The following is a 24,294-nucleotide window of genomic DNA, read 5'->3' on the forward strand; positions in this document are numbered from 1 at the left end:
TCAACTTTTAAATCATATGCCTCCGTACTCCAAGACATGCAAAAGACTCTGAAAAGATAACCTTTTGATCATGACACGTTTGCTATCACCCAAAAAAGAGAGAAAATTAAATAATAATAATAATAATAATAGAAGGATAACTATTTTAATATAATTTAATTTGATATTTATTATATTTTTATCATCAATTTATTATAATTATTTTTTACTTAGCACCATAATCGAATTTTTGTTTTGGTCGTTATAATTTCACGTAATACCTTTTTATCTGTATAACTTCATAAGAATTTAATCTAAGTTAATGTGAATAAGCAATGAACAAAATGAGTTCTAATTTTTGCCTTATACTTGACGAAATTAACTTTTAGTTGTCAAATTTAAACCAAGTCCCTATGAAATTATAAGGACTAAAAATTAACAATTTAAAACTGTAGGATTTAAAACAAAAAATTATTCAAATCCTAAGAACTAGCAATAATATGAAACCCTTTTTTTCAAATTGAAGGGTGAGGGTGACCTATCGCAGAGGGCATCATGCATGGCCTCCAATGCCAACCTGTTTCCCACATTTTCTTCTTAATAAGACACACAATCCATTTGAATCATTCAACATTCGCCAAAGGAATGAATCATTGAAGTTTGCCTCAAATTGCGTATTCTCAAATAACGTGGTTAGTTTGATCATGTTTTTATCAATGAGTCCTCCTAAAAATTGTGAAAAGAAGTGGATGAAACGAAAAATTCCAAGAGAAACCTGAAAATTGTTAAATTTTAAATTAGGTTTGTTTTCTGTATTTTAGCTGGTTTTATTACACTTGACTTATGCAAATAACAGCATACTTTTTTCATAAAAAATTCCTGATTTAGGATTTAATGATTTTTAAGTTCTTTTTGTCGGATTTACTTATGAAACAACTTTTTAGGAATAGTTGAAATTTTTGACAAATATAAGAAAATAGAACAGTTTCTTAAAATGCATCAAAATACTTGGAAATATCTTATAACAAGGTCTGAATGAGTATTCATTTAATACCAACTTTTAACTTGTGAAACAGTACATAATCAAATAATTATGTGGAAGAATATGATAAAGTATTACGTAAGGACCGTCGGCGATGACCTCCATGAAAGAGGTGGTCCACATATGTCTCACATTTTTTCCACTTTGGTGAGATGTTTACTTCTCTCCTGAAAGGTATTGCTCAACACAAATGAGCTTCACTTTAATTTATTATCTTGCATGGCCTCAAAGGAGTTGAATTAAAAATACTTACTTCTCTTGTTTTTAATTTATGCCCCCATAGAGGAGTTAATATTTGTCATATATGTAATAAGATTTATCTTTAGTCTATTAATTTTTTAAAATTAACTTTATTAATATTCTCTTAATAATAATTAAGTAGAAGAAAGAGGAAGAGAATTGAGTAAGATATTTAAGGTATTTTAGAAAAAAAAATATATCATATTAATTAATTTAATTAACATTCTTAATATACTCAAATTAATTAACTAAATCTTACAGTAAGGACTAGATGAGTATTAAATAGTACTCATCCACACCTCTATATTATTTTTCCCCCCCAACATTCTGCCTCTAGTTCTAAACGTAAAATCTATTTTAGAGTGTAATTACACTATGTAATAGGTCTTACATTTACGAGCGGATGGAGTATCATAGTATAAAGGGTTAGGAAAAAAAATATAATATAGAGGTCTGGATAAATACTACTATTTAATACTTCTTCGGCTTTTAATAATACACTACAAGATGAGTCTTATATTTAGGATATGAGGAATATTCACTACTACAAAAAAAAAAATTTAACGGCAGTTAAAATAAGCTTTTTACGGCGGTTTTGAGAGCGATATCTATGTTATCAGTGTAAAATGTAGAGGATTTCACGGCGGTTTAAGAACTGCCATGGTATGTGACTTTTCACGGCGGTTATATAAATAACCGTCTTGAAAAGTTTTTTTTTTAAGTCTACGTTTCACCCTATTGATCAGGATGGAATGGGAGAACAAAGTCTCAAAGGAAGGGATCTGAAAATCAATTAACTGATAATCTCTCACCAGTTAAAAGTATTCTGATAGAGCAAACGTAGATTTTTTCCCGCCGTAATAGCACCACTTAGCTTCACCTTCAACCACTAGATCAAAGCCACTAAAATTTAATAAAGATAAAATCAAAGACTCAGATATGATAAAAATCAGATCTCTTTAAACTCAAATTAAACATCATATTTTTAACTAAAGAAAATAATCATATCAAACTACAAAAACTATAAAATTCACGAAAAGAATGGAAGTGAAAAGCTCACAAATAAGAATGAAGATGGCGACGGCAACAGCGATGGCGATAGTGATGGAAGAACATGGCGGAGATGATAGAAGTAATGGATAAATACTGACAAAGGTAGAAGAAGGGAGAAAATCAAGTGAGGACGATAATGGGGAACTATGAGCTCTGACTCTAAAAATTAAAAACTATCGTGCGATGGATTTTAAAATTCTGATAGACTTTTTACAGTAGTTATTTAAAAAACTACCGCTAAAAGTATTTTTTATAACAGTTTTTTAAATAACCGCTTTTAAAAGCATGCCTATAATTTCAGAAATGTTGCCGTCATATTTTTTACAGTATTTTTTTAATAACTGTGGTAAATTAGTTTCATGAAAACTCAGTTTTCATGTAGTAGTGATTATATATTATTACCCCTGGTCCCGCGCACCAAGATTCCTACGACTTTTCTTCTTAAAAAGACTTCAACGATAGTAGCATGACAAAAGGGAATATACTTACGGCAACTTAATTTTAATTTATCTTAATAACAAAATATCATATATATACGGCAATAAATGAATTTATATATACACCATAAAATCATAATAAATTGTAATGTCTGAATTATGAAGGATGCAAGTAATTTTTGAGGGTAAAAAATAAAAATGGATAAACACAACAGCCAATTGGGAGGCTGCCGACAAATTTCACAGAGCAAAGAAAGCTGGAATTCGAAAATACAAATGCAAGTTGTCAGGATTTGTCTGCACTTGGACATGCGTGATTGATAATACCGCTTCGGTTTCTTACCGCGACGCACACTTTCAATTATTGAACCTTAAATATATTTAATTAATATTTTATCCTTTTTTTTTTTTTTAGGTTTCTTAAAAGATTTGAGCTATTATTCCTGCTGTACACCAACTTGATATATTTCTTTGTAACAAATTGATCAATTCGACATATGTATAAAAAAAGTATTCATCCTTTTATGTTATTAATACATGTGAAATGCCTTGGTAAAAAAAAAAAAACATGTGAAACGTAAATTTTGAAGCGCTTTTCTCATTGTTTACATAGTTTGAAAATGAATTAAGATTATTTATTTTTCATGCTTTTTAAAATCACAAATTAATTTTCTATTTATCTCAATAGGACTAGTACTATTTTTTCTTTTTATTGTTGAGAGAAAATAAGTCAAGTAAATACTTCTGTCATCGATGAGGAGACCCATGATATTTTAAAAAAAATCTTATTGGTCATGATGGATTAACGACTGGGACAAAAGAATCGCCCTTTTTCCTTGCAGACAAAATTAAAAAGGACATCACGTGACATTTTAAACTCTTCGAAGATCCAAATCACCTTTAAAAGATGATAAAATAAATAAATATTCCTCGAGCCATCACCCATATTCATAAGGTTTATATATTTACCTCCTTAAAAGGCAGACCTCCTTAAAAGGCAGTAATAAATTGAAAAAATTGAAATTAAATTTTTAATTATTTTATGCAGTAACTTTGGAAAATATCATTATCAAACTATTTTTGTAGATTTCAATGGAGATTTTAACCTTAAAATATCAATATCATGAGTTATGGATTCTTAAGTGGGGACCAAATACGACAAATGAAATATAGTCAGTCAACTGATTATTTATAACACTTACATGGGGCTCACCATTTTTTCTTGGGGGATCTGAATGGGGTTGATACAACCGAGAAACGAGCCCGTGGCGCATGGACGTGGCTATATAGGCCTAAGGGGATTGGGCTACGAAGGTGGGCCTCGTCTGGCCCATATCATTTCTCCCCAATTTATTTAATTACTTAAAATTTACCCATCATCCTTAAGTTTAGTTGGCAAAAGGGGTTGGACACTCTCACAAGTCACAAATGAAATGAGTTCGATCCCTGAGCTGGTTAAGGTGCTGAGGGAGGCATATTCGTAGTTTAGTGAAACTGGGAGATTCTTATTTATTGGGCACAAAAAAAAAAACAAAGACTTACTTGTTATCCTCCTATGCTTATAGGGACAGGTTCCAATAGACTATAAGTTAGTTTTCCAGTTCTTGCATTGTAAGTGAACCCAACCCCTTTTCTAAACTTCTTGTACCCAAAAAAAATTACTTAAAATTCTTAATAATATTTATAGCTTTGTGAGCATAAATTTGATTTGTGGGTTTTTTTTTTTGGACTGAGGATTTGTGGGGGTTGAATGGATGTTTGATTAATTATGGAAACCATGATTTGTGATAAAAAGCAGCCAAATATCTCATACTACCTCTGGTCCTTAATATAAGACTTAATTTGACTTTTAGTTTGGTCTTAATTATAAGACCCCAATCCATTTTGTCTCTCATATGTATACATTTTTTCCAAAATAATCCTTCTAATTATGATAGTTCTAGCCAATACACTTAATTAGCAAGGATATTTTATGAATGACAATACTTATTTATTACAAATAACTAACTTAACTTACTTCCTTAATCTCCTCAAATTAGTCAACTAGGTTTTATAATTAGGACCGGAGGTAGTACAATTTAAGAATTGATCAATTATATCAAAACCATAATTTTCATGAAAATCAATGATAGCATCAAAGAGTAATGTACCAAAAACACCCTCCATTCAATTACAGACGGCGGTGCAAGATTTGTCCAAGATCTAACGTGCCAGAGAGAGGCAAACGTATAGTGTTGGTGGAAAAATAGATTTGTGAAAAACTATTGAGCGTCTGGATTTTTTTTATTTAAAAAACCATAATTTTCTCTCCTAGCACCCCTCCTTCCTATACTTAATGGGGAAAACATATTGTGACATATGTAGGAATCATGGGAGGCTATGCAATTTGAATTTTGGGGTTGCTGGAATTGCCCAGTTCTAGACAAAACTCTGGGGTGTTCAGCAAAGCCAATTACAATTTTACATAAATCAAGAAACATATTAAATGTCATTTTTTAAATTTAACAACATTTTAATTTTACTCTTATTAATATATATATGTGTTTTGAAAAATAATAATATACTCCTCCGGTCCTAATTATAAGACCCAATTGACTTATTTGAGGAGATTAAGGAAGTAAGTTAAATTGGTTATTTATAATAAATAAGTGTTGTCGTTCCTAAAATATCCTTGCTAATTAAGTATATTGGCTAAAACTATCATTATTAGAAAGATTATCTTGGAAAAAAAATGCATAAATATAAGAGACAAAATGGATTGGGTCTTATAATTAGGACCAAATAAAAAGTCAAATTGGGTCTTATAATAAGGACCGGAGGAGTATATAATAAATGAAGAATAACATAATACGTTTCTGTTTAAAATTTAATATTAACTTATAAATAAAACAAAAAAAATTATTCTCTCTCTGCTTTATATACAAAATAAGAGGAATATAAAAAACTTAAAATCCATGACTTAAATATAATAAATATTAAAAATAAAATATTCATAGTCGAAACATTTAAATTCTTTTCTTTAATTTGAGTATTGTTATTAACATTCTCATAAATTCATACTACCTCCGGTCCTTAATATAGGACTTCGTTTACATTTTATTTTGATTTTAAATATAAGATCCCAATCCACTTTGTTTTTAATATTTATACATTTTTTCCAAGATAATCCTTCTAATAATGATAGTTCTAGCCAATACACTTGATTAGTAAGAATATTTAAAAAAAACAATACTTATTTATGACAAATAACTAACTTAACTTCTTTTTTTAATTTCCTCAAATTAATCAACTAGCTCTTATAATTAGAACCGGAGATAGTATCTTATACAAAATATGAGAGGGGAAAAAAAATTCCAACTATGATATGTCTACTCTACGTCAAGTCCTTTTAGTATCACACCAAATTTTAATTAACCGCGTTAATGTATGAAATGAGCTGAATGGGTGGCAAAAAAAAAGAAAAAGAAAAAGAAATGAGATGAATGAAATAAAATAAGTGCTTCAACTTAAATTGTCATTTTCCTCCATTTCAGACAAAAAATTGGCATCTACCTATCGTTTTTTTTTTTTTTTGACCAGCATTGGCATCTACCTATCTAGGATAAGTATTAAGTCAATTGTTTTATTTAAAATTTACTAAATGATGACGTGATCATTTCTAATTGGAGATAATTTGCAGGGGGTGTAATAACCTAAGAATAAGTTTTTTAAAAAAATTTCGGATCAATATTTGGACACCGCTGGATTGCAACTTTCTGACGTCACACATATTTTTCAGGTTAATCGACGCTTGTCGGTCCATTGACCAAAAGATCATCGTGAAGCGACGCTAACATTAAATAACTGCCAATCCATTTCTCGCCAATGCCCTAATCCTGTGATCCCTAATCAGCTCCGTCACTTGCCCTTTAGATCCAGTGCATAGATTCCCACGTCGATTTGAGTCTGCTTCATTTCTCGCTTCTCCTGATTTCTGACTTTGGTAAGATTAGCTCCTTGCTCAAGATCTCAAATTGCTGAAATAGCCGTTTTCTAAATTCAATTTTGATCGTCTGAATTTTATTTTTCGTTGAGTGCAAATCAAGGAAGGTGTATTCCTCCATTTTAAGTGCACTTTTGATCATTTCGCTGTTTTAATAGCTCGGCTTTAGGCGTGCTTCGGGTGTTTTGATTAGGGTCATGGTGTTATATAGTTCTATTGCATGAAACTATTATCTCCGAATGTTTGAACACATAAATGTAGTCTGTGGCCAATGATTGGCTAGGCCGGATGGGAATTGAGTTGAACAGGAGGCAGTGTAATTTGTATGAAATCCCTAAGATGGCTGTTGGATTCAGCCATTGAGCTTAGTCCCATCCTCCTTGCGATACTGAAATGAAATGTGAAAATGGTTTTCCTTTTATATTACTTCTGAATTTTGAATGAGGGAGTGAAATAAACGTTCATTACCGCAGAATATTGTTTTTGCTGGCAAGAACTGCATGGAAGCAGAAGAAATAAACCTTTTTTTCCTCGCGCACTGTTGTCGTCCTATTGAAGCCGCAGCTTTACAGGCGTTTCTGAATTTGTCGAACAAATTTTTGAATTCTTTTTAATGACATATCTGGGGTTTTCCTTCCCTAATAATTCTGCATTTTCTGGGGCCTTAGATGATTTTGCCTACTTGTAACTTGATTAGCCCTTTTTCCGCCTTGATCGCGAATAACTCTACTCTCTATGCAGGGATAGGCAACTTAGACACAATGACTGATAAACATACTACTAATGGATAGCATATTTTCTTTGTTTCATCTAATTTATAGTCTCAAACTAGCCTTTGGTATGATATATAAGTTTTTGCGCACAGTTCAATGCAGGAACATAATGTAAAACGATAATAACTATTTGATTTTCGTTATCATACGTTTTATTAATGCTCATGATGTTTGTATTTGCAGCTTTAGCCAGAAAAATGCTATAGAGATACCTAATTTTCAAATCAAATCCTGCTAAGTCCCTGTTAGTACATTTCCAGTCAAATGGATCCAGTGACTGCTGATACACCTGATTTACCTCCTGCTAAACATCCATCTAGTTCACCTTCTGTTAAAGATCATGAAGGACAAACTTCTCCCCCTGCAGTCTCTGGGGAAGAAAATTCTTCTCATGTGACCTCATCTACGCAATCTTCCACTGGCATTTCATCATGGGCTAGAAATTTGAAAATTCCCCAGCCATTTTCTGGCTCTCAAGATGATTCAGCTACTGAAAATTCTGGGAAATCTACCTTTGCACGCTTCACTAATAATTTAGCTATGCGGTTGTCTCCAAAACCATCTTCATCAGATGACAGCTCCAATGAAGCCGCTCAATCTAATTTGATTGAAAGCTTCACAAAGGGTCTGGTTGACTCTTCGAGAAATGCTGTGAAAGCTGTGCAGGTCAAGGCCCGACATGTTGTTTCTCAGAATAAACGTCGATACCAGGTGCTCTTCATGAATGTTCCAATTACTCTCTGATTATTCCAGCATGGTATCTTAAATCCTAAGCACACGCATTCTAAAACATTTTTTTTGGCCTAATGGAGTGACTCTTAATTACTATTCCCCCTTGCCTCCTTTCTTTAACAAGGGGCATTGTGCTTATCTATACTTATATTACCTGTTGTAGTAATATGTTTTATGGAGAATAATTTTTCAGAAGTATTTTAACATGTTTGGTTCTCTATATGATTTGATTTGTGTAACTATAAGGTTGCAGATAGTGGGCTGCTCTTTGTTTAAATATGCCTTTAATTTAGTATTCTACATGAAATCCTGGTCACTTGAGTGATCAAAATTGTGGAAATTTTTATGATATAATTTTTTATCTCGTACTCTTTTTCCAGGAGGGAGGATTTGATCTAGATATGACATATATCACGGAAAACATTATAGCTATGGGATTTCCTGCTGGTGACATGAGCTCTGGGTTCTTTGGTTATGTAGAAGTGAGCTGTCTAATATAGCGTTCAGTTTGTTTTGATTTTATTTTTCATTTAAAATGTTGCTTTTCATACTAATTAGGCATGCACTGCAGGGGCTTTACAGAAATCATATGGAAGAAGTGATTAAGTTTTTTGAGACTCATCATAAGGTGTTAATCCATCCTCCTAACAAATTTAGTTTTGTTATGACAATTCTAGTACAAAATCAAATGTTGCAAGGTATGGATGATGTTACGACAAAATATTTCCTACCGCAAGTGTGCAGGTTGTATCTAAGTAGTGAAGTTCTGAATACGCAGAAAAAATTGTCATTAAATCTCCTAAACGGCCGGCAAATGTGGGAATTAACAGTTGCCAAGACACATTCTTAACTCTGACAATCTGATTAACTTTTGTTGTTAATTTGTTATTGAATATTTTCCTTTCTCTGTGATCATCTTTGTTTTTCTATTACCATCAAGTCTTCCCACCCTGTAAACCACATGGTTCTCATGTTATCTTGCTACCTTCCTTACATATTATTTTGACTACAAGTTGATACTGCATCAGAGCCTCTTTTCTCAAATTGATTTCTTGTATTACTCATCTTTTTCCCCATGCCTTAATTGTTTCTCATTTGACATGTGTTTTCAGGGTAAATACAAAGTATACAATCTTTGCTCTGAGCGGCTGTATGATGCATCATTATTTGAGGGGAAGGTATGTTTCAAAAGTGATATTTTTGTGCACACTGCATAAGACTGAGCCTGATAATGAATGCCTGTTTTCCTAAAGAATTTCTTTTTAAATTAAGATGTGTTGAGGCAAGCAAGTGAATTTCGTCCGTATTTTTCTAATTGTTCTCTTCAATTTTATCAACTTCCATCATCCTTATCTGTCATCCAATTGACAAGTCATTCCATCAATTTGTACTTTTATCGATCATGCCAGGCTGTTTGTGTTATGTCTCTGTTTAACTATTCAATATTTGTTTCTCAAGTGATATTTACGTTTCAGTCTAAATTTATTCTACATCTGGCATATGATACATCAAATTCTTTCTTTAGGTGGCTAGTTTCCCATTTGATGACCATAATTGCCCACCAATGCAACTGATTATATCATTTTGTCAAAGTGCTTACGCATGGTTGAAGCAAGACATTGAGAATGTTGTGGTTGTCCACTGTAAAGCTGGAATGGCAAGGACAGGGTTGATGATTTCTAGTCTTCTATTATTCTTGAAGGTGATATTTTCTAAGACATTTCCTGAAAATAAAATGGATGGCTGGAATTGTCTTTATTTGTTTTGGTATGTCAATTTATTTAGAGTTGGTGACTTAAATGTGCTGCAGTTCTTCCCTACCGCTGAGGAGTCCATTGATTACTACAACCAGAAAAGGTGTTTGGATGGAAAAGGGCTTGTTCTGCCAAGTCAGATTGTGAGTTCTTCAATAAATTGGAGACTCTGGACTTATTACAACCCCCATTGTTTTGCAAGTCTTGTCTTGTGCTCATGAGCCTTTTTTTTTTTTGTTCCCCTTTTTCTTGTCTTCACTAGAGGTATGTCAAATATTTTGAACGTGTCTTGACTTACTTCAGTGGCGAAAATCCTCCTGCCCGCAGGTATATTGTACGTTCAATGCGACTATAACTTCCACTGTGACTTTCCCATGCTGACATTTTATTTTGAGCAGGTGCATGCTTAGGGGAGTCCGACTTCACAGGTGCCCTTACTGGATCAGGCCTTCTATAACTGTCTCAGATCATAGTGGTGTGTTTTGACTTTCTTCTCTCAATTTTCTCCATCTGCTGGTTTTCAAAATTTGCTCGACTATGATGTTAGAATTCTGTACTGGTTTTCTGGACATTTTTGCTAATATTTACATTGTTTATGACTCTGTTTATTATTAATTTGTAGTTCTATTGTATTGTGGACTGTTTAAAATAGGGTTTAGCTTTATGAGGCACATTTACACATTTAGTTGGAAGGCATGGATTTGTTAGGTTGTTATGCAATTCCTACAAATCCACCTTTTGACTACTGTTCCGTGACTTCTGAGAGATAAATCTGAGTGGTAGAAAAGTATAATGAACTGCAGGATATGTAGCACCTTCGTCTGTGAAATACCTCTCAACTATGGTCAGCCACCCATAAAAGAAACAAAAGATAAAAATATTGTTGCAATACTTTTTGTTTTGTCAATTTGTGTTTGTTCTTATCCTTTTCTAATATGCAGGTGTCTTGTTCTCAACTAAAAAGCATCCAAGGACCAAGGATCTTAATGTGCGTTTGTTTGATTTGGTGTCAACATATTGAATGTTGATATTAAGTTGTCTTTATATTGAAGTTCTCCTCTATGGCTTTAATTCCTGACAAAACGTTGTCTACCTGCTACCGCAGCCAGAAGATTTTTGGTTCAGTGCACCAAAGAAGGGAGTAATGGTCTTTGCATTGCCTGGGGATCCTGGTCTTACAGAGGTAGCTGGGGACTTTAAAATTCATTTTCATGATCGTCAAGGAGATTTTTACTGGTATTTGATTTATATTCGGGATAAGTGTTTGATAGCTTCTGCTGGCAACGCTACATTAAACTGAAATTTCGTGCTTCTTTCTCTTGTAGTTGGCTGAACACAACAATGACTGAAAACAGGAAAGTATTGAACACCAGTGATCTTGATGGTTTTGACAAGGTAAGAAGTTAGGTTTCTCTGCAACGAGAGCTTGACGACAACACACCCTTGCATTTCTGTTGATTAATTTTGTCTCTGTTTAAATTAAGATTTGCCGATATTAAGAGTGGTCTAGCTCCTGTTAAATAGAGTGACCCTCTAGTTCCTTTATAGTTATATCCATATTAAGCTCAACATTTCTTACTGGCTTTTGGCAGAGAAAATTACCTTCACCTGGATTCCTGGTTGAGGTTGTGCTTGTGGATTATAATGGCGATGTCACGACACCCAAACCTGAAGCTGTTACCAATAGATCAGATCAGAGGTCAAGTAGTATTCCTGCCCCAGTTGATGCAAGTACCACAGCTCCAAAAGCTGAAAAAGAGTCGGAGAATCGTGATAAAGAGGATGATGTGTTTTCAGATGGCGAGTCAGAGGATTCTACTTCAAGAAGCAGGCAGGCAAAAGCAGCTTCTGAAGCAGTTACTAATTCTAATTCTGCCACTGGATCTGAGTCTAAAACTTCAAGTGAGATGACAAGCTTAACGCATGCCACGGAACAAATTTCTTTGGGACCTACGAGTGCTACTCCAATTCCTAGTGGCAGTAAGCCAAAAAGTGGAGATGCAAGAACAGCGTCCGGTCTGGAAGCTCCCAGCTCAGAAAGTGAATTTAAGGCGATGGCCGCAGATGCCTCTGTATTTACGTTTGGGGATGATGAAGACTATGAAAGCGAGTGAAGAAGTACAGTGTTAGCATCCTAATACAATCCATCCAATATTTGTATATAATATTGCGTGATAGTTGATCAACAATAGGATGTTCATTTCATTTGATTGTCTTGACCTTATAATGCTAAATCTTGGTTACGATTCACTGGCTTGATCCTCAGACGTTGCAATATGATTCCTTCGAATGTATGTGAAAAAGTTTTATTGTTTCACTGCCTTATCCCTGCTTGCCAAGCGTCAAAATTCCCGTCTGGGCAGATCACAAATGAACTCTTAACGGCTTTACTCTCCCAAAAGGATCGAGCAAATGTTTCTTCACGGTTTAATGCAGTTCAATAGTGAGGGAAACTGCAGGTAATGGGCTGATCCTTGATCGGGTTCTGCAAAGTCAAAGTCAAATCAACCTTATAAAGTTAAATGTCCGTTAGGATTCGTTGTAGAGAATTGATTTTGCACTGTAATTTCAGGATGGTCCTTTACTCCGTTTCCCGCCAAACCATCCATTGACTTGACAGAGTCAATGGAGGGAACACGAGGGATATTTCGTATGGTATTGGTAGGCGTGGCTTGGGAATCTCTCTCATTCTTTATCATTTCATTCGGCCGCGCGTTGATTGACCCTTGAGAAAACGGGTGGGTCTTCTAATAATTCAAAGGGAAAATCACAAATAAAAACCCCTGAATACATGAAATTGCAAAGTGGGATCTTCAATTGATAAAATTGCTGTCAGGGATCGGGTCTCAAATATGAATTATGAAATATTAAGGAAAAGATGAAAATGTTATTCCCCTTCTCTTCTTTCTCTCTTCCTCATTCTCTTTCCTGCTCCTCTCCTTCCTCTTCCCCCCCTAACGCCACTTCATCATCCCCACCCCTCTTCCTTGATCCCACCGCCATCTCCTCCCACTTCTCTCATTCTCTTTTTTTAGGCGATGGCTTCACGTTTGCCATTACACTTGAATCCGACCAAGATTCGGTCTTGGACAATTAGCAGTATCTCACTTGCGAGGAAGTACTGCAGTGCTGGCTACCAAATCAAGCAATTAGCTCGCTGCTACAGAGTCCACTACTGGTCGCTTATGGAGGAGCTTAAGGTTAAGTAGGAAGAGCACCATTGGACTTATGGCATGAGCCCTTTTGTGAAGGATCACAAAAACAATCAGGCCAGGCACACTGAACGCGTTGTGGCATCTGGGGAGAATGTAAATTGCAGCAATGGCAATGAAAAGGCAATCATTGGTTCCAATGGTGGGGCTGGTCAAGATCTCGTACATTGCGCTTTTAGCAGTTGCAATCTTTCAAACTCTGCCATATATGCTATAGTCTTTTGTTGCCATTATCAAGCCTTTCTAAAATTAGATGTGAGGTTGTATAAATATGAGGTAAGGCCATGGAGGACATACGTCCAGCGGCTTTTGTTCTTAAAGATAGTCTTGTGCTTGCTTGGAGAGACTTAAGAGAAACCATCATGATGAGGTTTATAATTAGGGGCATAGAAAGGTTAGAGAGACTTAAGAATAGAAGCTGCTCGCTTATTGGCAGAACCAAAGGACCCGGTGTCGTTATGTTTGTCTTCAGTGCTCCTCCTGCAATTCCCAACGTTCTTTGCTCTAATTAGTTCTAGATTTTGATTGAACAAAAATATTCTTTACATTTATATCCAATTATCAGGTGAAAATGCAGAAAACATGGAAATTAATTAATGTTGCTGTTTTGTATGCATATCACTTGTTAATCATGATAATGGAGATGTGTTACTTTTTCTGAAATTTACGTGGAAAGTGTTGTAATTCTCAACATCATAGTTGTTATTTCATTTTGTGCACAAAAAGAAGTTAATGGTAGTAGATTTGTAAGATTTGTTATTTCCTAATGATGATTTGTTATTAGCAATTAAATTGTGAAAATAGTGTAATTTTGTGTGCCAAACATAGTTAATGGTTTTAGCTTTTCAATAGTTGTAATTTCAATCAACTTGTTATTTTTTTTATTACATATTTGTTTCTGTTTTAAACTTGTAATTTTCTATTTTAAACTTGTAATTTTCTATTTCAGACTTGTAATTTTCTATTATAGACTTGTAATTTTTTATTCTAGACGTATAATTTTCTATTCCAGACTTGTAATTCTCTATTTCAAACTCATAATTTTCTATTTCAGACATATAATTTTCTATTCTAAAATTGTAACTTCCTATTTCAGACTTCTAATTTTATATTTCAAACTTATTATTTCTTATTACAGACTTGTAAGTCTTTATTTCAATCTTATTATTTTCTATTGCAAACTTATAATTCCTAATTATTTGAGACTTATAATTTTTTATTACAAATTTGTAATTACCTATTGCATATTTAAAATTTTTTATTGTAGATCTGTACTTCCTTATTTGAGAGTTGAGACGGATTGGGAGACTTGCTACTCTGTAGAGAAATTTCCCTGGATTTACCCCCACAAATCTCTCAACAACTTCACGTGCAGTGACTTCAAAATGACCAAGTCAAATGAATATAATTCCACGTGGCATCGCCGGTCAAATCGCCATGTGCATGCAAGGACATGTGGCAATCGTAATTATCCCTTGCGGTTTGGTGATTGTCTCATATCAAATAGGAATAATAAATCTGAAATACTAGAGAATTATAAATCTCAAATAGAAAATTATATGTTTACAATAGAAGATTACAAGTCTACAATAAAACATTATAAATGTATAATACAAAATTATAAATCTAAAATAAAAAATTATTATAAAACTGTAATAAAAAATTATGATGCTGTAATAAAAAATAACAAGTTAACTATATCTATATCGATATACATATATGAGAATCACAGCAAGTGATTGTAGCCTGTCATGACACCATGGAACCTCATTATACATCATCAAGAATCCAATCACATGTTTGTAATTTAGCTTACCATTCTTGTCATTTGGCTTATTACTTTTGTCATTTGACAGTAAAATATAAAAATAATGTCAGTTTTTCGTTAAACTTAACTTTATGAAAACCCAATCAGAAAAATTATTATTTTACTTATTACTCTTATTATTTAGTTCACTGTTTTTGTCATTTGGTAATGAAGTGTGGAAATGACAATTGGGAGTCTACTCTTCGTGACAAAATGGAATGGAGAGTTTTGCACCTAAACCAATAACTATATCATATTATATACTCTTGACTAAAGCTAAGCAAATTAAGGTACATTTTTGTTTTCATCTCCGTGATTTTCATATGTGTTTCTAAAGTTTTGTGTTTCGATTTTTATTATTTTTTTGCTGGATTTGTGTTTTGGGAGGGCATGGCATGAACAACGCCAGTAATGTGATGGGGAAGAACTTTTGGGTAAAAGAAGAAGGGAAAGGGAAATTCACTTTGGGCATTTCTGTCTCTTTATTAATATTTTATAATTCATATTTAAGACCCAGCTTCTAACAATAATTCTGTAAATTGCAGAACCCATTTTACAATTATATATACTTATAAGTGTTTTTTTTTTTGCGATTTTTCCTAATTCAAAATGGGATGGCATTAATGATGCTTTCAACCTTCAATGACAGAAATGGACCGGAAACGGCATTTCCGTCTACTCAAAATTTTTTTATTTTGCTGGCAAAAGCCTTAGCTTAGAATAAATAAGGAAAAAAAAATCACAAATAAAGATTCCTGAATTATCAAAATTACATAAAGGTCACCTAAATAGCAAAATTATCATAAGGAACTTAGTGTTATATTGTAAATATGAAATCCTAGTGAAATGTCTGAAATGCTCCTCAACCAAATAACAAGTTGACTATAGAAAATGACAAGTTTACTTTAGCGAATAACAAATTCAGTCGACCAAATCACAACTTGGTTGAATGTATACCAAATAACAAGTTGACTATAGAAAATGACAAGTTTACTTTAGCGAATGACAAATTCAATCGATCAAATCATAACTTGGTTGAATGTATACCAAATGACAAGTTGACTATGGAAAATAATGAGTTTGCTTTAGCAAATGATAATTTTAGTAGATCAAATCACAACTTGACTGAGAGGTATTTCGGATATTTCGTCAAGATTTTATATTTGTAATAAGAGATTAGGTCTTTCATGATAATTTTACTTATTCAGATGACCTTTGTGCAATTTTGATAATTCAGGAGTCTTTATTTGTGATTTTCTCAATAAAATGTGAATACAACCCTTCACGAGATCCGATCAATTAAGTGTTTTTTTTTGGGGTCAAAGATCAATTAAGTTGATCCGTTTAAACTTTATGGATCGAGTCAGTCAACAAAAAGTTAAAAAATAATAAGCAAAACTTGTAATGGTAGACAAATTGATTTGATTAACAATAAATAAATGGATCAAGTAACCTTTTTTGGCTGCCAAGGTAATATTTAGAACTTCTTAAATTAATAAATAATGCTAAGCATCAGATATTACTTAAAAAACTTAAAAATATAGAAATAATGCATGTACGATCTTTTTTCATTTAAACTTTTAGATATTAGATCTTAAAATTGATTTTTAAGAAAACAAATTAAGAGTTTTTATTATATCGTTCCTCTCGGCTTTATTTCTGACATCGATTTCCCAAATTTTTTAACCTAGCTGTAGTTCTAATCTTCTCACACGCTTTATTTTCAATTTTACCAAGTCATCTACTTATGAATATGAAGGAGCTTCATCGAAAGTCAGGGGGAATAGCCCAGAAATCAGAAGGATCACCGTATGCTGGTGACTAATTCCGAGTAGTACCGGTAATTTATTATTTATCTCCAAGGTGTTTTTTTTCCTTTTATGTTATAAATCGGCTCGACCCTTTGCGGAATCATCACTATTTAACTTTTCCCTGTCATAAAGCCAGGGCAGTTCAAAGTCCAAATACTTCAAATCCCCTCTCAATCACATAAAGCTTATTTCTTCGTCCATGTCGATATCTGGGATCCAAGGTCACACTCTTGAGGTTACTGGTACGTGATTCGCCATTTTCCCTCTTCGCCCCCGGGTTTCAGTTTTAATGAAGAGAAAAATCATACATATTGTCTGTAATGTCGATGCAGTTGTCGGTTGCTCTAAGTTGAGGGATACAGAATGGATTTCCAGGCAAGATCCCTATGTCTGCGTCGAATATGCTAGCACCAAGTTCCGTACCAGAACTTGCACAGGTATTGACTTGACTTGTGTATGAATTAGGTCTTTTCTGGTGAAGTTTACAAAGTTAGAGCAAAATTTTTATAATAAATGGAGCAGGGCAAATAGAATTGTTCGTTTGAAATTTTATTGTCAACTCAGTTTTACTTCAAACTGGAGATGAGATCTTTTGAACATTGGCCTGTGCAGACGGTGGCAAAAATCCCACATTTCAAGAGAAGTTTGTCTTTCCGCTAATTGAAGGGCTTAGGGAAATTAACGTGTTGGTTTGGAATAGCAATACAATTACCTTTGACGACTTTATCGGAAGTGGAAAGTAATCATTTCAGATTCTCTGGCTTCATTCTTCACTCATAAGTTTTTATGTATCTAGTACCCTTTTGGTTCACACTAAGATTCGATTCGAATTCGATATATTCAGGATTCAATTGCAAAAGGTTCTTTCAGAAGGTTTTGATGACTCTACCTGGCCTCTTCAAACAAAAACTGGCCGGTAAACACCAAGCCAAAATCGAGAACGTCTCTGAGTTGTTAATTTTTGGTTTTTTGCTTTAATTTTTTTACTTATATTTGGACTATTCTGTCTTCCTATTTACCACCCCCATGAAATGTATGTTAAAATTCATAAGGCCTCAGTATTGCATCAGATCATTGGAATGGCTTCTTAAACAGGAACTGCTAGTCCTTCAAGGTATCTGGTTTTGCAGAAGCCATTCAGAGTATTGAAGTGAAAAGATTTGATTAAACGATTTAAGGCAGATATGACCAAGTTTTTATTTGGATAGATTCGTTATAACATCATTTTTTAGACTACAAAATGTGTGGGAGTCGAACATTTGAAAAAAAAAAAAGAATTAGAGTAGTGCTCCTTAAAGTATGTGCGGCAAACTGTAATTGGTGAGCCTATACAAAAATGTCTAAATATTTTAGTAGCATATCATCTATACTAAACCATGGGTCAACCACCGAGCCAAAAAAAATTCAGTGGTGTCCTGTGTTTCATGATTCATATCATATTCATATCTATGTCCTTTGAGCATCCTAGAGTGAAAGAAACTCATTCTCCCTGTCTGTGCTTGTTGAAGTTATAAAACACTCGTCGACACTTAACAATCTCGCTTTTTTCTTTTGGCAGACATGCAGGGGAGGTAAAAGTCATAATGCATTATGCAAACGCCAAAGTAAGCTGCATTTTCCATAATGTGTTATGTAGATGATTGGTGTTGATTAACTTGAAGTAATTAACGATTTCATATGTTTGTATCATAATTTGCAGAAACCAACTTCAAGTTATGCTCCATCAGCACCACCATACATGAATTCAAGCGTCCAATATTCCGCCCCTCCTCCTGCTTCTTATCCACAGCCTGCATCTGCACCTTATGCACCGCCACCGCCACCTGCAGTTTCTTATCCTCCACCTCCTCATACAGCTTACCCCTCTTCATCACACTATCCGTCATATCCATCTGGCTATCCGCCACCACCGGGACCACCACCATCTTATCCTCCGCCTCCCAGCACTTATCCTCCACCTCCGTATCCACCACCACCCGCAGCTTATCCCCCACATCCATATCCACCGCCTCAACCAGCTTCTGCATATTACCCTCCTGGTAATGTATTGTTTTTTGTCTCTCTGTGCCAAAAAAGGGGGGGAAAAGCTGGACTCCAAAATTTGGCCCATTGGTTGTTAGTCTTATTTTAACTTTACGCAGTTATGAGTTTAATCTTTTGTTTGCTGGCAATAGTCCTTTTATCCATAGGCTAAACGAGTATAGAGGAATTGACGTGGAACGATGGCTGTTATTATTATTATTATTATTTTTTGAATCAAAACCTGAGAACAAGTACTTACACAAAAGCAAAAAACATCAAGACTTAGTTTCCTGTATCAACCTCCCCCTCACCCAAAGGAAGTGGCTGATCTAGGATACAAAAGTTATCCTCCCTATGATGAGAAAGTTTTGCCAGGTGATCAGCAATAGGAATAGATTCCTTAGGAGAATGTATTGGTATAACCATCCACTCCGTACGAATCAGGAGCCTAGCATCATCAACTATGTCCTTAAAGGGATAGCTGCTTTGACAACCTCTACAATCCAAAGACAAGGCTTCTACACAATCGCTATAAACTGCTATGTTTCTATACCTTCTATTCCAACATAAACGCAACCCATGAATTATGCCGAGGATGGCCGTTATTTTTGAAAATTCACTTTCTAGTTTTTTTGGGAGTTAAAAGCTTCTATTAGGCCTAACAAATTGCAAAATTGTTTATTAGTCTTTTTGATTCCTATTTCATTCTTGTTAATATATTATTCTGCTTAGTTTGCATGCTCTTCTTTCTTTCATAACATCATTATATATATTTTTGGTCTTTGTTGTCAGGTCCTTATCCTGGAACGTATCCTCGGCCGCCGTATTAGAGATCTCTTTGTACTTGGTCAAGTCTGAAGCTAGGAAGCAGTATGTATAGACCTGTTTTGATTTAGCAGTTATTGAAGTAGTTTTATTTTTATCCAAAAAAATTCAAATTTTATCATTTCTGTAGGCGTTCCCAGATTTTCTTTATGTTTTGGATTACATTGATTTTAGAGATGCCTTCAGCTTTAACAGAAGTCATCAATTGTCTTCGTTTGCTCTGTATTCACCAGGGAAGTTTCAGAAACTGTCAATAGATTGGCAAAAGATCATGAAATTACTCCATCCACATTGTAAAATTTGGTTGTGCCTATGTTTGAGGATGGCGATGGTCGTTAGATTTTTCATGCTGGAGAATTTACTTTCTTTAGAAAGTTCTTTATATGATTATAAATCATATAGCTTACACAAGACGTGACTGTAATTTTAATTATTTTTGAACATGTTTTTATTTAATTCTACAGTCTTACATCTAATTTACAATGGATTGTTTAGTTAAGGGATCATGCATATAAAATACTATGGTTAGAAATAAATAACTAGTTTGAAAATATTATTAAAATTTGTTAATTAAATTAGTTATCTGTAATAAATAAGTGTTATCTTTTTTAAAATATTTTTATTAATTATATATATTAAAATGGAAATCTTTGTACAATCACTAAAGAAACGACTTTGAGGAAAAATAATAGGCAGTAAATTTGAATTTTATATATTAGATTAAATTGAGTCTCGGACTAATGTTTGTATTTATTATAACAGCTTGTATAGAATTTATGCTGGGTTCCATATTTCCTGTCAAATTTGTAGTCTGGTCTTAAAAAAAAAAAAAAGTCTATAAAATTGACAGGCATATCAAAGGGTCGTCGACAATGAACTTGCTGTAACGATAAGACTGATTCATAATCTGAGGTTTTGTGTGATAAGACCTACAACTAAGACTGTCCAGAAATTATTTTGCAGCATAAATTATATTATAAAATAAATTTTATATTTAAAATTAAAAGAGTATTATATATTACTTGTTCAACTTGTTATAAATTTAATATTGTATATTAATTAATCACATTTGATGTTAATCCATATGTAATACTCACTTGGTCCTATTAATAAGCTGTAAATTTGAAAAGCTGTAAATTTGAAAAGATACGTGATTTATTTTATAAGTTTCAATTTATATTTTTTTTTACATTTAATGTATTTGTTTTAATTTTATCCTTAATTATTTATTCTCTCTTTTTTATCATATTTTTTATTATCACATTTTTTCGCATATCTTATTTTATTCTTTTTCTTATTTATTACAAAGACATATTTAAAAAAAAATATTTTTATTATATTTATTGAGTTTAACTAATTTTAACTAATTGTTCCTTATTACTTATTTGAAGTTTATGATAAAGACCATGCGTGGTATAAGATACACTCATTTGATCCTATTTATAAAATGCTTTTAGTGTATTTCACATAGACAAAAAAAATATTTTAAAATACATTAACTCTCTATTAATATACAATAACTTTTCAATTTTGTTCCTATTTAATATATACACTTTTAAAAAAATAACTTTGTACATTATAAGAAATGAAGTATAAAATAGTACAATCATATTACAAATTTAATAAAGTGACTTATAAATAGGATATAAAAATATTTTTTCTACTTTATAAATATAATTAGAGGAACACGTGTATAAAAATTGTGTTATTTATACATTATAAATATAAATTGGCTGTTTAATGACAAAAAATAATAATAATTTTTCTATTTTTATTAGCATTAAAATTAAAATATAGCCGAAAAGTGGAAAATTGGATTTAAATAAATTATGAAAGCATAGTAAATATATATAAAAGGACAAGCGTGAAACCCCGTCAGCTGTAAAATCAATCCTCTCTCTTGCTTTTTCTGTTTCTCTGCTTTCCCCCTGCAATCCTTCCCTTCCATTAGACACAGTAAAGAAAAGAGCGATGGGTTTCAGTCTCAGTGTCTTCTTTTTACGATGACCACATCGCTCCTTCACATCACAACTCATCTCCCTCTTCTTCCCTTAACCAAAAAGAAGAAGAAGGAGAAGAAGATGGCTTTTCAAGATTCTTCCTTTCTTCTCGATTCTCTCTACTGTCATGAGCCCAACCTGGATGAACAAGACGACGAACAAGAACACCCACAATCAGAGTTATCAGATGAAACTGATCTCTCGAACAATAATGCTTCTCTGTTTCCTCTGCTTCTGTTGGAGCAAGATTTGTTCTGGGAAGACCAAGACCTCATCTCTCTCTTCACCAAAGAACAGCAACAACATCAAGAAGTTGCCAACTTCAACCTGGGTAATCTGGAATTTTCAGGCTCTCGCCTCTCCTTGGCTCGTCGTGAAGCTGTGGAGTGGATTCTTAAGGTGAATACTCACCATGGCTTCTCTGCTCTTACTTCAACTCTGGCCATTAATTACTTGGATAGGTTCATTTTAAGCTTCAAAATTGAAATAGAGAAGCCATGGATGATCCAACTGGTGGCTGTCACTTGCCTTTCTTTAGCTGCAAAGGTCGAAGAGACACAACTCCCTCCTCTTCTAGACCTCCAAGTACGTTGAAAACGCAACCTTGGGTCTTGTCCTTTCATTTTTAAGTTTTCGTTCTAAGATATGACAGATCTAATTCTTTCCTTTTTGGTTTTAAGGTGGAAGGTACGAAGTATGTGTTCGAGGGCAAGACGATTCTGAGAATGGAGCTTCTGGTTTTATCGACCCTGAAATGGAAGATGCACCCAGTGACACCATTATCGTTCTTAGATCACATCATTAGAAGGCTTGGATTGAAAACCCATCTTCACTGGCAATTTCTCAAGCGTTGTGAGCATCTTCTTCTATCAGCACTTTCAGGTAAACATTTTAAAAGAACTCACATTAGAACAACAACGAAAGAGGCCACTATAAACAGTATCCTTATAAACATCGAAACACTGTCTGTAGATTCAAGATTCGTGGGCTGTCTTCCTTCTGTGTTGGCCACAGCCACAATGCTTCGTGTTATAGAGCAGATACAGCACAATGATGCAGCTGAATACAAAAAACAACTCCTGGATGTGCTTAAAATCAACAAGGTATGAGCTTAATTCTTGTTCTGTCGTCTAGTGTTACTGAAAGAACTTGGAGTTAGCGCGGTATCATAATTATAATGTAGATCTGTGTTATGAAACAGGAGAAAGTAGAGGAGTGTTATAAAGCAATTCTCGAGGCGTCTGATAATAAGAATAGAAAGAAGAGAAAGCATGATGAAAGAATAATAATCCCTGTGAACCTAAGTGGCTTAATCGATGGTGGAGTTGGGACCGATGAAGGATCCAACGGTTCGTGGAAAGTAGGGTCATCTTCATCATTATGTTCTTCACCAGATCAGTCTCTGTTGAAGAGGAACAGAGCTCAGCAACAGCATCAACAACAACAGCGTAATATGAAGTTGTCTCCATTGAATCTGGTTGGTGTTGCAATTGTTGTCTCATCTCCTAAATAACGAAGAACTTGTAATTTTCATATTCTGGTATCCCGCAGCATATGGTAAAGAATGAGTATATATTATCTCTTTCTTCATTTTCAGCAATGTCCAACGTGCACATCTCAGAAGATAAAATGGGCCCACGTCTTTTGATATAATCAAGATCTAATAATAAGATAAATTCAGCACAAATGGTTTCTTGTTAATAAGTATATTGCAATGTTATATGAGAAAATCGGCGCTTAAGGATGAAAAGGGTTTGAATATTTGATGGAAAGATGAAGTCTTGAAGGTATATTGCAAGTCTGCATATTTGATGGAAAGGTAAAGTCTTGAAGGTATACTGCAAATCTGCAATCGAGTTTGAGGAGAGCTTCGGAAATCTGGAAATGAAATCTTCAAGACTTGGTTCTTCTTGTCAATCATTTCATCCTTTTCATCGTTGTGTCCAATTTTTTTCTTCTTATCTTTGGATAGAATGATTGCACAGATATTTATTGATCACCCATTTTTTGCAAATTAAACCAATCAAGACAATAATCAAGGTTTCTTAGTTCAATTCGGGTTGAACTATCCAATAGTAATAAAATTAATATATTCTTCCGGTTTTAAATATAAAACTTTTTTTGTAATATTATATTTAAGATTAGAGAAGTATTTTTTTATATATTAACTAGAAGGGTATAAAAATTACAATTTTTTATTATATATATGTATATATCAAAATAGTAATTTAAAAAACTATTACTAATGAATTTCGTAACCTACTATTCAAATCTGAATGAGTTAACATTAATCCACAATTACACATTGAACTCAAAATAGCAAAATTGACCGGCTATCATCATAGTACTCATTAAGTAAACATAAGTAAACACTAGCAAAATAGTAATAATTATTTACAAGAATAGTTCATACATACATGATTTTAGGATGTAGGAAGAAAAGAGTATGTCCTATAAAGATACTATTTTGTACTAACAAATATAAAAACTATAAAAAAATGATTAAATAAGATTTTAATCAGTTGAGTCAATAACTCAAATGGTTTTCCTTTGTTTATCTCTTTTTTTCAGTTCTTGACCAATTTAATGAGCTATTTAATCAGTTTACTTTTTGACTGTTCCGGC

The 24,294-nt window shown here is 33.4% G+C and overlaps 3 protein-coding genes across 4 annotated transcripts; all 3 read left to right on the plus strand.

Moving 5' to 3' along the window:
• Positions 1 to 6,621: 6,621 nt before the first annotated feature.
• LOC114737393 (phosphatidylinositol 3,4,5-trisphosphate 3-phosphatase and protein-tyrosine-phosphatase PTEN2A) lies at positions 6,622 to 12,286 on the plus strand. Its single transcript, XM_028925317.1, has 13 exons — positions 6,622 to 6,733; positions 7,690 to 8,217; positions 8,619 to 8,720; positions 8,810 to 8,866; positions 9,351 to 9,416; positions 9,764 to 9,940; positions 10,049 to 10,135; positions 10,255 to 10,319; positions 10,391 to 10,467; positions 10,934 to 10,980; positions 11,098 to 11,228; positions 11,318 to 11,387; positions 11,585 to 12,286. The coding sequence occupies exons 2-13, from the start codon at positions 7,771 to 7,773 to the stop codon at positions 12,104 to 12,106; spliced, it is 1,848 nt and encodes a 615-aa protein (XP_028781150.1). The 5' UTR covers positions 6,622 to 6,733; positions 7,690 to 7,770; the 3' UTR covers positions 12,107 to 12,286.
• A 4,464-nt stretch (positions 12,287 to 16,750) lies between these two features.
• On the plus strand, positions 16,751 to 19,894 carry LOC114737397 (protein SRC2 homolog). Of its 2 annotated transcripts, none has more exons than XM_028925319.1 (8): positions 16,751 to 16,851; positions 16,955 to 17,064; positions 17,155 to 17,259; positions 17,435 to 17,561; positions 17,667 to 17,738; positions 18,381 to 18,426; positions 18,522 to 18,861; positions 19,637 to 19,894. In XM_028925319.1, the coding sequence occupies exons 2-8, from the start codon at positions 17,022 to 17,024 to the stop codon at positions 19,672 to 19,674; spliced, it is 771 nt and encodes a 256-aa protein (XP_028781152.1). In that variant the 5' UTR covers positions 16,751 to 16,851; positions 16,955 to 17,021; the 3' UTR covers positions 19,675 to 19,894. The 2 variants fall into 2 exon arrangements, with proteins under 2 accessions (XP_028781152.1, XP_028781153.1); XM_028925320.1 differs by having other exon boundaries at positions 16,752 to 16,851; positions 16,959 to 17,064.
• Positions 19,895 to 21,568: 1,674 nt separating this feature from the next.
• Positions 21,569 to 23,276, plus strand: LOC114737395 (cyclin-D3-1-like). Its single transcript, XM_028925318.1, has 4 exons — positions 21,569 to 22,254; positions 22,350 to 22,551; positions 22,642 to 22,772; positions 22,871 to 23,276. The coding sequence occupies exons 1-4, from the start codon at positions 21,673 to 21,675 to the stop codon at positions 23,180 to 23,182; spliced, it is 1,227 nt and encodes a 408-aa protein (XP_028781151.1). The 5' UTR covers positions 21,569 to 21,672; the 3' UTR covers positions 23,183 to 23,276.
• Positions 23,277 to 24,294: the final 1,018 nt, after the last annotated feature.

The sequence above is a fragment of the Neltuma alba genome, unplaced genomic scaffold (assembly GCF_004799145.2).
Source record: "Neltuma alba isolate B1F8T4 unplaced genomic scaffold, ASM479914v2 tig00013437_pilon, whole genome shotgun sequence".
NCBI lineage: Eukaryota > Viridiplantae > Streptophyta > Magnoliopsida > Fabales > Fabaceae > Neltuma > Neltuma alba.

Excerpts from the sequence above, each read along its gene's own strand:
- LOC114737393 (XM_028925317.1), top strand. The coding sequence starts at position 7,771 with ATGGATCCAGTGACTGCTGATACACCTGATTTACCTCCTGCTAAACAT. Across the intron at positions 10,981-11,097 it reads CAAGGACCAAGGATCTTAAT|CCAGAAGATTTTTGGTTCAG; the intron begins GTGCGTTTGTTT and ends CTGCTACCGCAG. Across the intron at positions 11,388-11,584 it reads ATCTTGATGGTTTTGACAAG|AGAAAATTACCTTCACCTGG; the intron begins GTAAGAAGTTAG and ends GGCTTTTGGCAG.
- LOC114737397 (XM_028925319.1), top strand. The coding sequence starts at position 17,022 with ATGTCGATATCTGGGATCCAAGGTCACACTCTTGAGGTTACTG. Across the intron at positions 17,260-17,434 it reads CCGTACCAGAACTTGCACAG|ACGGTGGCAAAAATCCCACA; the intron begins GTATTGACTTGA and ends TGGCCTGTGCAG. Across the intron at positions 17,562-17,666 it reads GACTTTATCGGAAGTGGAAA|GATTCAATTGCAAAAGGTTC; the intron begins GTAATCATTTCA and ends CGATATATTCAG.
- LOC114737395 (XM_028925318.1), top strand. The coding sequence starts at position 21,673 with ATGACCACATCGCTCCTTCACATCACAACTCATCTCCCTCTTCTTCCC. Across the intron at positions 22,552-22,641 it reads TCTTCTATCAGCACTTTCAG|ATTCAAGATTCGTGGGCTGT; the intron begins GTAAACATTTTA and ends CACTGTCTGTAG. Across the intron at positions 22,773-22,870 it reads ATGTGCTTAAAATCAACAAG|GAGAAAGTAGAGGAGTGTTA; the intron begins GTATGAGCTTAA and ends GTTATGAAACAG.